Here is a 13,798-nt window from a genome sequence, read left to right on the forward strand (position 1 = left end):
CCACCAGTTGACATACTTGATGTGCTCCAGCCTTTGTGCACAAAATGGGAAAGGCCACACATTAAATACATTTTACAGCGTTCAGTTTTGCAATCCACTCATTCCAGTTTAACTTTCAAGTGAAACTCATACTTTCAGTGGCCCCGAGCTTTGTTCCAATGCTCAGTTTAAACTGCCTGCTGACCCAACCCCTGGCTCTTCCTTCCATTGCCCTTGCTTAAGTGGAGTGGTGGGCATACCTGGCTAGAACACCTGCATGCCTCTCTTCCCCTTTGCTTCTGAAAAATCCCTACCTACTCCCCTCCGCAGACCTGCTTGAGCAAGATTTATTCCTGTGGGAGGAAGGGGAGGGGCCAGTAGGCCCAGTCCTCCACTAGACCTCCTGTGAGTGCTTGTTGTTGCTGTGAGGATAGAGGCTAAACGTCCAGCGCTCAGGCCCATCCTGGCTCCAGCTCTGGTTCTCCTGCCTGCGGAGGCTGCAGACATGGGTGTGCTAAGGGCCTTTAACTTCATGGTGCAGGTATCTCAGGGACCACGGGGGTGGTGCCAAGAAGCCAGGCTCTGATTCCCCGTGCGTGCGCTCTTCACGGGTGTGGGAGGGCTTGTGCCTTGCCCTCTTACTGACTTTTTTCTCTCCCAGCATCAGTCTCCCCCAGCTCTTTCTTTACGCATCTCTCTTCCTCTGTCCCTGTCCTCCTCCAGCTTCCCATACTCTCATTACTCCACCTCAGCCCCAACCCCACTCTTTTCTTTATTTCTGTCTCTCTCCCTTAATCGGCCATAATTTAGAACTAAAGCCTATTATTCATAAATTAGTAAAAGTTTAACTTTCCCACTCAAATATTTGAAAGGCAGAGAAGTGGAACGATATACATTTTTCACTTAAACACTAATTTCATAGCAATTTGGTTTATATCTCCCAAGGTTGAGCTCCTCCCACCCTTTAAATCCACATCTCTCAATACACAGTTGCCCCTCTGTGCCCCATCCGAGCCCCTGGGCCGAGGTGGCGTCCTCTGGCGCTGCCCCTCTACCATGCTGATGTTGGGAAGCAGTAAGGACTGTAGGAGGATGTGGGGCTCAGACAGGGACGAGACCCTTGGCCTACACTGCTCCCACCTCTCCAGACTTTGACCAGACCCTGAATGCATCTTACGCACCTGGACAGCGGTGGGGAAGGGGTGCAGATGGGGCTGTAGAGATGGGCTGCATCCCCAAACCCTCGGAGTTGTTCTGAAAGCTCAGGGGCCCAGTGGGAACTGTCCAGCCCACAGTCTCCAGAGATCCCAGGCATGGACTGAAGAGGAAGAAAGGAAGCGTAAGAAGAATCATCATCATCTTCACAATAGTTTTAGCAAATTCCTAACCAAGAGCATACTGAGAGCCAGGCATGTTTTTGAAGCACTTAAAAATGTTTGAGTCAGGAAATCCTCACAACCACCTATGAAATAGGCACTATCATCCTCATTCTACAGAGGGTTGCCTGATAAACTGCAGAATGGCCAATTAGATTTGAATGTCGGATAAGCAATGGGTAATGTTTTAGTATAAGTATGTCCCCAATACTAGATAGGACATACTTATATTGAAACATTATTACTTACTTATCTAAAATTCCAATTTAACTGGGAGTCCTGTGATTTTATTGGTTAAATCTGGCAACCTTTGCACAAAGAGGTAAAGAAACTTGTTCAAGCTCACATGACTGTAGACGGCAGAGCCAGGATTCAACCCCAGTCTGGCTCTAGAGGCGAATCCTCAGTTCCCGCACCCTGCTGCCTCTCTCGGCCCCCATCCTTCTTTCCCTTCCGTCCAGGCGCCTTCCTTGCTCTGGGTTCAGCCTCTCCACTGAGGAGTCTACCTTGGACCTCCCTTCCCTGGGTGGCGCCCGCTGTCTGTTGTGCCATCTCCTTAGCCATACTCTTTGCACCTTCCAGAAGCATAATTGGGTCATTCCATTAAAATCCACTAATTCAGCCCTTGGGTATGAAGCCCCTCCTGTGTGTACAACGTTCTCTGCCAAAGTGGCTCTCACTAACAGGTTGATTCTAGAAAAGGCTGGAACAGTCCCCAGAAGCCCCTTTTCCTCTAGATTCCTCCAATAGGACCCTGATTGAGGGTTTGCTGTGCTCCAGGCACTGTTACCCAACCATTTTCAGTGGGGTTGTATGGAAACCACATCCCATGTTTGTTGTCTACTCCAGCCAAGTGACTAATGGGGTGACTCCCAGGCTAGATAGGATGGGAGGGCAATGCTGGGGGTGTGGGGGAAGACAGGGGGGCATTTGGGCCCCATGATGGCCTCTCGTTCCTCAGCCCATGACTACTGTTTCATGACACCTTTCCAAAGAGACATCCCTCAATTCTCCTCAACCCCTGTCCCCACAGGTACTACTTTCCATGCCAGCGCTGGCTGGCAGTGGAGGAGGATGATGGCCAGCTGTCCAGGGAGCTGTTGCCAGTGGATGAGTCCTATGTGCTGCCACCAAGCGAGGATGAGGAGGGTGGGGGAGATGACAACAACCCCCTCGACAACCTGGCCCTGGAGCAGAAAGGTTTCCTAACCTAGAGCTGATTTCTCCCCTCCAACACCCCTTTCCTCTGTCTCTCCCCCACTAGGTCTCCATCTTCCCTTCCCCTGTGGGCTCTGGGCACTTCCTTCCCTGGGAATCTATCTGTTCTCTCATTCCTCCACGGCAAGAATGGGGAGGTGAAGGGGGCGTATTCTCACATGTCTAGCATACGGCTGGGTATAAAGTACATGGTCTAGCATGGAGTTATTGTCAGGAATAGAATGGAATGGAAGGAATGGAATGGAATGGAATGGAATAGAATAGTTATAGCTGACTCTGACTTAGTCTTGTGTCCTCCCCTCCAAGCACATTATAGACTCTCAATATGGATATTTTCGTCAAGGGAAATAATGAACTTTCAAGAGTTCTATGATGCTTGTGTTCCCTTCCTTGAAACATGCATCCCTAAAACTTCCCAACCTGAAGGAGTCACACCAGGGCTCCTGGCTGTTGAGCCTCTGAACCCCACAGTCACCCCAAGTCTTCCCCAAGCATCCTACAACTTTACTGATTGAGGGTTTCCTGTGTGAGCTGGACGTGGGGTGGGGGGACCTCATCTCTGCCTTCAGGAAGTTTCCAGACTAAAGGCAACTGCAGAAGAACACATGCTACAAGTAAAGTGATTCATAAAAACAGCCAAGACAAGCAGAGAAACATGCTCAGTACGTTTTCTTCCTCCTCCCTTCATGGGAGGTGGAATCTACCACTCACTTCTCCACACTCTTCTCCTGGCAGATAAATCTACCACATTCTCAGTGACCATAAAGACCGGGGACAAGAAGAACGCGGGCACCGATGCCAATGTCTTCATCACACTCTTTGGCACTCAAGATGACACTGGTAAGAGAGCAACGCAGGGCCGAGGTTCACCCACGTTCCCCTCCAGGGAGACTGGGAGATTCAGTGCAATTTTCCAAGGAAATACTGGACATGACTCTCCCTCTTTCTCTCTTTTATTTTAAGAAACCATATTTTTAAATTCTCTTTATTATTTTATTTTATTTTATGAAGAATACTTAACATGCAATCTATTTTCTTACCAAATTTTAAATGTACGATACATGGTCATTGACTATAGGTATGTGGTGTACAGCAGATCTCTAGAGCTTATTAAACTTACTAAACTGTAACTTTATGCCTGTTGATTATCAAACCCCCATTTCCTCCTATCCCCAGCTCCTGATAACTACCATTTCCGTCTTTGATTTTATGAATTTGATTTTGATACCTCATTTAAATGGAGTCATGCTGTATTCATCCTTTTGTGTCTGGCTAATTTCACTTAGCATAATATCCTCAAGAACCATCCACATTGTTGCATATTGGAGAATCTCCTTTTACAAGGCTGTATAATACCATACCATATACCATATTTTCTTTATCCATTCATCTGTCAATGGACATTTAGGATTTTTTCCATTCTTAGCTATTGTGAATAGCGCTGCAATGAACACATGAGCGCTAATACTTTTCAAGAATCTGATTTCAATTCTTTTGGATATATACCCAGAATTGGGATTGTGGGTTCATATGGTAGCTCTCTTTTTAACTTTTTTAGGAACTTTCATACTATTATCCATAGCAACTGCATCATTTTTCATTCCCACCAACTGTGTGCAGGGGTTCCAATTTCTCTACATCCTCACCAACACTTGTTGTCTTTTGGTTTGTTTAGGTTTTTTTAATTTATTTATTTTTGGCTGCATCAGGTCTTACTTGCAACACATGGGATCTTTCATTGTGGTGCCCGGGCTTTTTGTTGCAGTGCAAGGGCTTCTCTCTAGTTGTGACACGTGGGCTTTGTAGTTGTGGCACGCAGACTTACTTGCCCCGTGGCATGTGGGATCTTAGTTCCTGACCAGAGATGGAACCCACGTCCCCTGCACTGAAAGGCAGATTCTTAACCACTGGACCACCAGGGAAGTGCCCTTTTGTTTTTTTGATAGTAACCATCCTGACAGGTGTGACATATCTCATTATGGTTTTGATTTGCCTTTACTTCATGGTTAGTGACAATGAGCATTTTTTCTTATACTGTTGGCCATTTTTATGTCTTCTCTGGAGAAATGTCTATTTAAGTCCTTAGCTCATTTTTAATTGGGTTCTTAGTTTTTTTATTATTGAGTTGTAAGATTACTTTATATATTTTGGTGATTAACCCCTTATAGATATATAGTTTGCAAATATGTTCTCCCATTCTGTTTTTGTTTTTGTTTTTTTGCGGTACGCGGGCCTCTCACTGTTGTGGCCTCTCCTGTTGCGGAGCACTGGCTCCGGATGCGCAGGCTCAGCGGCCAGAGCTCACGAGCCCAGCCGCTCTGCGGCATGTGGGATCTTCCCGGACCGGGGCACGAACCTGTGTCCCCTGAATCGGCAGGCGGACTCTCAACCACTGTGCCACCAGGGAAGCCCCTCCCATTCTGTATGTCGCCTTTTCACTCTGTTGTTTCCTTTGCTGTGTAGAAACTTTTTAGTTTAATGTAGTCCCTCTTGTTAATTTTATTTTTTGTTGCTGTGCTTTTGGTGTCATATTCATGAAATCATTGCCAAGACCAATGTCATAAAGTGTTTCTTTTATGCGTTGTTCTAGGAGTTTTACAGTTTCAGTCCTTCTGTTTAAATCTGTAATTCATTTTGAGTTGATTTTTATGTACAGTATGAGATAAGGGTCCTAATTAAGTATTTTACACGTAGACATCCATTTCCACCATTTATTGGAGAGGCTATCCTTTCCCTATTGTGTATTCTTGCATGCCTCTGACTCTTGAAAGATTTCATGCAACTAGCCCCAACAGAGAAAGGCAATTCCTTTTTTCTTAAAAATCTCCCTGTGAGGGCTTCCCTGGTGGCGCAGTGGTTGAGAGTCCGCCTGCCGATGCAGGGGACACGGGTTCGTGCCCCGGTCTGGGAAGATCCCACCTGCCGCGGAGCGGCTGGGCCCGTGAGCCATGGCCGCTGAGCCTGCGCGTCCGGAGTCTGTGCTCCGCAATGGGAGAGGCCACAGCAGTGAGAGGCCCGCATACAGCAAAAAAAAAAAAATCTCCCTGTGAGGTGACTTGTCTGTCTCGGTTGTGAATGCCAGTTCTTTTAAAATTCTTCCTAAATCTTACTAAGTCAGGCCTATTGCATTCTGGGGACAGAGAGCCCCCTGCCCTCTCTTGGTCCTCACTGCTGCCTCTACCACCTCTACCACCTTTGGAAGCCATGTGAATCATCTTTCCTTCGGTATCCTCTCCCCAAGTAATGGTGCCCAATTCTCTGTTCAGGCCTTTCTGAAAGTTTTTACCATTTCCTGTGCCATTCCTTGAGGTGTCACTCTGTTTGACTTTCAAAACTGTAGCAAATGGGCTCCTCAGTCCAAACAGCGAGTGATCTCTTCTCTGTCTTTTGCCAGCTTTCTCCTTCTGTTCTAAAGGCAGAGGTAGCCCTAACTCTATCTCTACCTCAATAACAACCTGGGAACCAGTGGCTCTTCCCAACCTCCTGTGAGATTCAGCCAATGGGTTCCATGGTACTCTCCATATGAGCTGCTCAAGGAGTCTTGGGGTCATTCTGGAGCCTCTGTCAAGGCAATCAGAGAAGGTGGCATATAGTGCTGGAGTCAGCCATCCACTTGGACCATGTGTCCAGACATTCTGTCTGAATTCAGAGAGGAACCAGTCCCTCAAATATGTAGTCATCGCATATTTGCTCAAAACCCTGTGGGTCCAGAGCTCTATGCCAAGAATTGCTGAAGAATGAAGGAGCTTAATCCCTGACTTTGGGGTGCTCTTATTCTAATTCAGCACTGTGATGATATAGAGCATGGACTCAAGCTTGACTGATTGGTTTAAACTTCTGCTCTACCATTTATTAGCTGTGTGACCTTGGGCAAGTTCCTTAATCTCTCTGTGCTTTAGTTTCCCCCATTTGTAAAATGGAGATTATATTAGTACATGCTTCATAGAGTTGTGTATTTAATGAAATTGAACATGTAAAATATTTGAGACAAAATGACACTCAATAAAACATTTATTATTATTATTATTTACTAGGTTAGGTAATGCAGATATAATGAATGAATCAGGCCAAAACTTATAAATGAATGTCCTTGCAATAGTTACTGAGCCATGGTCAATGAAATTGAGGGGTCCTAACAACTGCTTTTATTTGCCAAGGAATTGCTATGTGTTAGGCACATTTTTGAAGACACAAGTCATCATCTTATTAAATACTCACAACAGCTCTATGGGGAAGACCATCCCTTTTGACATTCAAGGAAACCAGTTTCAGGGAATTAAGTAATTTGTCCAAGGCCACCCAGATGCTAAGTGGAAAAACCGGGCATCTAACCAAGGTCTGTCTGACTCTGTGTGCTGAAACCAGTCTGCAATGTGTCTAGGTTATCAGAAGACTTCCTACATGAGGTGGGACTTACAGGGTTAAGGAGACTTGGAAGCTGAGGCAGGAGGAGATGGTGATGATCCTGAAACCACCTTAAATTTCAGACTGACACGCAGCCAGAGTCCCAGGACAGATAATGTATGTGAGATGGCTGGTCAGGGGCATTTGAAGCCAACCCTCCTTCTGTCATCCAGAGAAGAGTCTCTAGAGAATTCCCACATGCCCCATCCCTGCAGGGGAGGCCCTGTTTCCGCAGGGAGAGTGGGAGGGTGGCTCTGTCACTGGCTCCCTCCCGGCCATGGAGAAATGTGGGGATTGTGAAAGGCGAGCACACATTGACTTAGAGCCCTCCTGGATGACCCTGGATAAGGCACTTAATTTCTGGGTGTGTCTCCTTTTCTTTAGATGCAAACTGGAAATAAAAATATATATGTCAAGGGCTTCCCTGGTGGCGCAGTGGTTGAGAGTCCACCTGCCGATGCAGGGGACACGGGTTCGTGCCCCGGTCCGGGAAGATCCCACGTGCCGCGGAGCGGCTGGGCGCGTGAGCCATGGCCGCTGAGCCTGCACATCCAGAGCCTGTGCTCTGCAATGGGAGAGGCCACAACAGTGAGAGGCCCTCATACGGCAAAAAAAAAATTTTTTTAATATATATAATATATATATATATATGTCAAAAGATTATTGTAAAGCTTAATAAAAGGACATACACACACACACACACACACACACACACACACACACACACACACAAAATGCCAAAGACGCCAAGTGGATGGTAATTGTACAGTCTAAATTTGATGAAAGTTCAGAAATTTGGTCATTATGAGGAGAGACGAAAAAAGGTGGTCAGACTAGGTTGGGAGGTCTCAGGCCCAGCCAGTCATGTTGGGGTCATTTGGTTGGCAGGAATGACCCTCCTGAAATCCTCCAAGACAAACAGTGACAAGTTTGAGAGGGACAGCATCGAAATCTTCACAGTGGAGACCCTGGACCTGGGAGATCTGTGGAAAGTCAGGATCGGCCATGACAACACAGGTAGGTCTCTGCCTTCCTTCCCTCTTTTCCTGGCTAAGAACTTGAGGACCATGGTCAGGTCCCCGTGGGTGTCTAGGCAAGAATCTGAGGTAGACTTGGATGTCATCTGCCTTCCATAATGACACAGCTTCCTCAGTCCCTTCAGTCTGGTAGAGTCCTGGCTACACGCAGAGATTCTGGTCTAATTGATCAGGGAGGGGCCAGGACACTGGTGACTTTTAAAGCCTTCCCCAAAACCGCAGTCTCAGAAATTTCAGTGGGCAGCCAGATTTGAGAATCCCTGATCAGTGGTTCTCAAATTTGAATGTGTATCAGAACCACATTGGGGGGCTTGTTAAAACACAGATTTCTGGGCCCCACCCACAGCCTTTGGTTGGAGTAGGTCTGGGGTGGGACCCGAGAGTTTATGTTTCTCACCGGTAATGCTGAGGCTGCTAGTCCGGGGGCTCCACTTTGAGAACCACTGATGGAACCAGTTCTTCCCAGAACCCACTGACACTGCAGCCAGACAAAAGCTGTGCCCAAGTTTGTTCTCTCTCAGTAAAGCAGACTCATTTTCTTGGTCTTCAAACCATATCTTCTAAGCCTGAGGAAGGAGGCCTTCCTCCTTCCCTCTGGGACTGAGGAACAGGGTCTCTGCCTGGCTTCCATTTCTTTCTTTAAAGCTGAGCACTCATTTTCCCAGGGAGGAGCATTGATCCTTCACTAGTTTCCCTTGCCTTCATGTATCACAAACTGAGGCCAGGGAGCCCAGTGTTTCGCCCCGTCACCGGGTGAAACTATGGAGTCCTCATTAACACAGGCTCTCTCTGGCATCTCTGGGCTCCATCTTTGGAGCACCTTCCACCTTGGACAGTGTCCTTGCTTCCCTCCCCTCAGCCTCTCTGCCTCCTGTCATCTCCTCCCCATGCTCCTTTGCTCTTGCTAATTTCACTGACAGCAGGCTGGAGTGTGATCCACTTTCAGCTGGGTGCAGGGGAGTCAGTTCAGTAATGCTGTGTGCAGAAGGGATGGCATGTTCACGGTGGAGCTATAAGCACCAGCCATCGAGTAGGGAAGGATGTTTGGAGTCCCTGAAGTTGTTCACAGAAAACCATCTGTGTAGAGGTCCTTGATGAGTTCTGTGTCTCCTTCCCTCCAGGCAAGGCTCCAGGCTGGTTTGTAGACTGGGTAGAGGTGGACGCCCCATCCCTTGGAAGGTGCATGACATTCCCCTGTGGCCGCTGGTTGGCCAAGAATGAAGACGATGGTGCCATCGTCAGGGACCTCTTCCACGCGGAACTTCAGACAAGGCTGTATACACCATGTAGGAATCTTGCACAGCAAGGCTGGGCCTCCTCCTGCACCCCATTGCTCATCACCCCAACTCAGTCCCGGTCCATCATCCAGTGTTGACCCTTGGCCAGGCACACCTTGGAAATTCCCCTGGCCCTGTGCTGGCTGTGGACAGAGCCCTGGACCCAGCGAAAGGAAATATGGGATGTATTCCACACTGTACCCCAAACTAGCTGGTGACAACAGGCAGAGAGCCTGACTTCTCTGGAGTTCAGTTTTCTTGTCTACAAAATAGAGATAATAATGTAGAATAGTTGTAAGACCTGAAAGGAAGAAAAGATAAAGGTCGAACAGTGAAGGATCATTATCAACCCCTTCACCAATCCTCACTCCAGTCATTAACACACCAAAGAAATCACCACTATAAGATTTTATCCTGATTAGGGGGAAAAAGAACTTTAAAAGAAGGTAAATGTAATTCCTTTACCAGCTAAAGGAAAGGAGGAAGTGGAACAACTAGGTGAAGTTTTGACACTTTCCTTCCTCTATCATCATCAGAAAGTCTGTGCTGAGGGGTTGAGGGGCAGGCCAGTTGGAGTCAGTGGATGAGTAGCAAGGGGTGGGAAGAGAAGAGAAAGGACTCTCACCACTGTAGACTGGCTGATCCAATTGGCTGTTGTCCCCTGAAACATAATGCTCCTGTGTATAGAGTGTCTAGAGCCAAGGACTCCATTCAGAACACTTTACAAATGAGGAAACCAAGGCTTGTAGGTGACTCGTCCAGGTCACACAGATAGTCAGGCTAGAGCCTGTGCTTTCAGCCAGTCTGTTGTACTAGCTCTGTGATGGGAGAGGCACGGAGACCCTGGTCTGAGGTGACAGGAGCTTTCTGTGGCCACTAGGCATGACAAAACACCTCCCTTCACCCTGTGGTTGCTAGGCAACCATGTGAAGGTTCAGGTCCCTGGGTAGCAGCTCCCAATGAAGGGACCATCTGGGATGGTGGTGCTCGTGAAGAACTTGACCTGCCTGTGTCCTGTTTTCACCTCCCCTCTGACTTTGCCCTCTGTCCCCCACCTTAGTTGTCCCTTACGAGATCACCCTCTACACCAGTGATGTCTTTGCCGCTGGGACAGACGCCAACATCTTCATCATCATCTATGGCTGCGATGCCGTGTGCACCCAGCAAAAGTACCTATGTACCAACAAGAGGGAGCAGAAGCTGTTCTTTGAGAGGAAGTCCGCCTCCCGCTTCATAATGGAGGTACCTGGGTCTGGCAGGCTGCCGGGGGAGCCAGGGCTGGGGGCAGGATGGGCCAGAAGACAAGGAGAAGGAGCCCTTTGTCCAGAGTCTGACGTGTGCCTTCCCTCTGACGCGCTGCTGTGAGTGAGGGAGACAGGCAGTTCATCCAACCTCTCTGAGCCTCAGTGCATCTGAGTAGCCAGGAGGACAGTGAAACTGCCCTTCCAGGACCAGTGTCTGAATCAAAGGTGATCATGAGTGGATAGGGCTTAGGGAGCTAGAAGCACAATTCCAGTTCCATTGGGGCCATCTCCAGTGCTACCAACAACAGAGACCCGTGGAGAGAGCCGGCTTCCAGACTTTCTCATCGCATAATTGTCTCCCATTCATCTGATAAGCTATGGCCAATCCTCTCATACACAAAAGAGCATCCGTATATTCCTCGGTTCCCCCTCAACTCTGGCCTGAGAGTTGTTCGACGGTTACTGTGGATGTATGTCACCACATCCACACCTTGGTATTCTCTGCACTCAGTCCCGTGCCTCCCTGTGCACTCCACTGCGTGCCAGGTGGGGTGGGAGAGACAAGGGAAGAAGAGGACCCAGACTACGCCTGCAAGGGGCTTGCAGTCCAGCTAGGGAACTCCAGATCTCACACGAGGCTAGTGAGAGAGTCTGGCGATCATCATAGTAACTGATCCTGGGGGTAAGAAGGCACCGTCATAGGGCTTTACCCATATTAACTCACTTAACCCTCATAGCACCTCTGCGCTTTAATCACCCCTGCTTTAATATGGGGAAACTGAGGCACAGAGAGCTTAGTAGCTTACATGAAATCACACAACCAAGGCATAGTGGAAGCAGGATTCAAAGCCAGGAGGACTGGCTCACAATATGTGCTCTTAGCTGCTGTAGTAGACTAGTCCATGGTGATGAGGGCAAACAGCGGGGCTGACTGAGCATGCTATAGGTGTTCAGAGATGGGAGAGGGCTCCCTGGAAGCGGTGGTTTTGAGCTGGACCTGAAAGTGGACATAAGCAGGAGCAAGGAGGGAAGGCATTCCTAGCAAGGGGAACATCATGGCCAGAGGTGGAAGTAAGCACAGCAAGTGCTTTGAGGTTTGGCCAGAGGAGAGTCATGCGACTTGGCTCGAGGACGAGATGGAGCAGAACCTGAAGGGGATGTGACTCTGCAGCGTGGGAGATGGGAGCCTGGGCTCTCCAGGTGGTGGGGACTTTTGCAAAGGTGCCCCTTATTTTCTGGTGGGAAACAAAGTCCAGAGCCCCTTCCTTCTTCCTCGGGCTGTGTCTACCCCGGGGGACTCCCTTTCCCCTCCCCACCTTCTCTGGGAGCAGTCAGCACTTCTGGGAAGTTTGCCACCTTGATGGAGTTTTGTTTGTTTGTTTGTTTTTTGGGGGTTTTATTTGCGGTATGCGGGCCTCTCACCGCCGTGGCCTCTCCCGTTGCGGAGCACAGGCTCCGGACGCGCAGGCTCGGCGGCCATGGCTCACGGGCCCAGCCGCTCCGCGGCACGTGGGATCTTCCCGGACTGGGGCACGAACCCGTGTCCCCTGCATCGGCAGGTGGACTCTCAACCACTGCGCCACCTTGGTGGAGTTTTTTAACAAGGAAAATTCAAGGATGATTCATCTACGCACACAGAGCAACACCTCACCCACCCGAGATGTCATGGCGTGTGCGTCATCCAAGCCTGATGCCGTCAGGGACCGGAGCTGTGATTACACCTCAGCATGGCTTCCGGGAAGTTTTATCAATGAAGTCTGCCTAATGGGCAGCTATAATTTGCCAGCAATTTGTTGCTATCTTATTTCTTTTTTCTTTTCAAATCTATCTGGGAGCTGGGTGTATGAGAACTTATAAACAAATGAGATCGCTTTGTGTCCCTGTCTCTCCATTTCTCTTTTCCAGTTGATCTTCAGATAAGAGGTGGAGTGCTGGGTTGCAAGCCCATAACCCTGGGTTCTGGTTCTGCTCAGCCTCTAACTCATGAGCAAGCCCCATCCTCTCTCCGTGGCCTCGTCCTCAGACACACAGATCGGCTGGGAAAATAACAACAATAGCTAATATTTACTGAGCACTTGCCATGTGCCAACCTTGTCCTCAGCACTTGGTGTGTGTCAACTCATTTAATCCTCATCACCATTCCAAGAGTTAGGCTGGCAAATGATTCCATTTGCCAGCTGCCTGACAGCTCAGCGTCCTTGAGTGCAGATTCTGTGAGCCACGATCTCACCCGTAGCTTCCTGTTTCTCCTGTTGTCAAAGGATAAGGCCCTGTGAAATCACTGGTCTCTGTGTAATGATTCAGAAAGCCCGAGGACTCGTGGGGGACACCACTTCTCTGATGATGCATGGGTGAGCTGGCCAGCGGGGAGTTGCAGCGGAGCTGCAGGGCAGCAGAAGCAATGACAGTTATAGCATCTTGTTAACTCAGGGTGTCTCCAGCAATGTGGCGCCATATTGGTCACTTGGAAGGAGAGAATCACTGACAAAAAGAAGCACGTCTGCGATCTTAGATGTAGGAGTGACCTCGAAGGGTTGCTCTGCCCATGCCTCTGCCTTAAGCTGAGCAATCTTCCTATTTGATAGATGAGGCAGTTGAGACCTGGAAGGTCAAGTGCCTTGTCTAGATCACACAGCTCGTAGGGCTGCAACTGGGAAGGATGGAGGTGGGGTGGGACTAGGGGGAGGTTTCTCAAGCAGTGCTGATGGGCCTTACCGTGGCTGCTGACTGTGGGCGGTGTGTGCGGAGGGTATGCAGCGGTGGGAGCTGTTCTAGTCCGTTCCCAGGTCACATCTGTCTAGAGTTATGGAGGCTTTGCATTTGATGAATGACTCAATCACTCATTCAGATGCCATTCACTCATCGGGAGCTCTCATCCGTCCTGGAGCCATCTCTTTGTAGCACTGAGACCTTGATGGAGCAGGCCAGGTGGGTAGCTTTGCACAGTTGCTACCAGGAAACTCAAGTCTGCACACCCTCTTTAACCCCCAACTGCCAAAGCAAAAGGCGTGAATTCCGTGGACCAACCATGAGCCAGAGCACCTGGGTATTACTGTATTTCCCTACCCTCTTTTCCCTTTACCCCGACTTCCTTGTTTATATCCACCTGTGATTGCTCAGATCCCCATAGGGCTGAGGCAGGGTGTGAACTGATATATACAGCACCATTTCAGAAGAGAATATGACACATGAGAACTGTGAGAGGCCCTGGAGTGGGACCTGGTGGGATGATGGAGGGCAGCCTGGCAGAGAGAGAGCCGGGG

General features: G+C 48.8%; 1 protein-coding gene across 3 annotated transcripts in view; it reads left to right on the forward strand.

Moving 5' to 3' along the window:
- Positions 1-13,798, forward strand: part of LOXHD1 (lipoxygenase homology PLAT domains 1) — a 213,373-nt gene that overhangs the window by 113,487 nt on the left and 86,088 nt on the right. For all 3 annotated transcript variants that reach the window (XM_007465616.1, XM_007465617.1, XM_007465618.1), the window contains 5 exons: positions 2,389-2,555; positions 3,309-3,413; positions 7,866-7,994; positions 9,136-9,300; positions 10,352-10,533. In XM_007465616.1, coding sequence (XP_007465678.1) covers positions 2,389-2,555; positions 3,309-3,413; positions 7,866-7,994; positions 9,136-9,300; positions 10,352-10,533 — 748 coding nt within the window. The remainder of the gene's footprint in view (positions 1-2,388; positions 2,556-3,308; positions 3,414-7,865; positions 7,995-9,135; positions 9,301-10,351; positions 10,534-13,798) is intronic.

Source organism: Lipotes vexillifer, unplaced genomic scaffold, assembly GCF_000442215.2.
Source record: "Lipotes vexillifer unplaced genomic scaffold, Lipotes_vexillifer_v1.1 scaffold36, whole genome shotgun sequence".
In the NCBI taxonomy this organism is placed as follows: domain Eukaryota; kingdom Metazoa; phylum Chordata; class Mammalia; order Artiodactyla; family Lipotidae; genus Lipotes; species Lipotes vexillifer.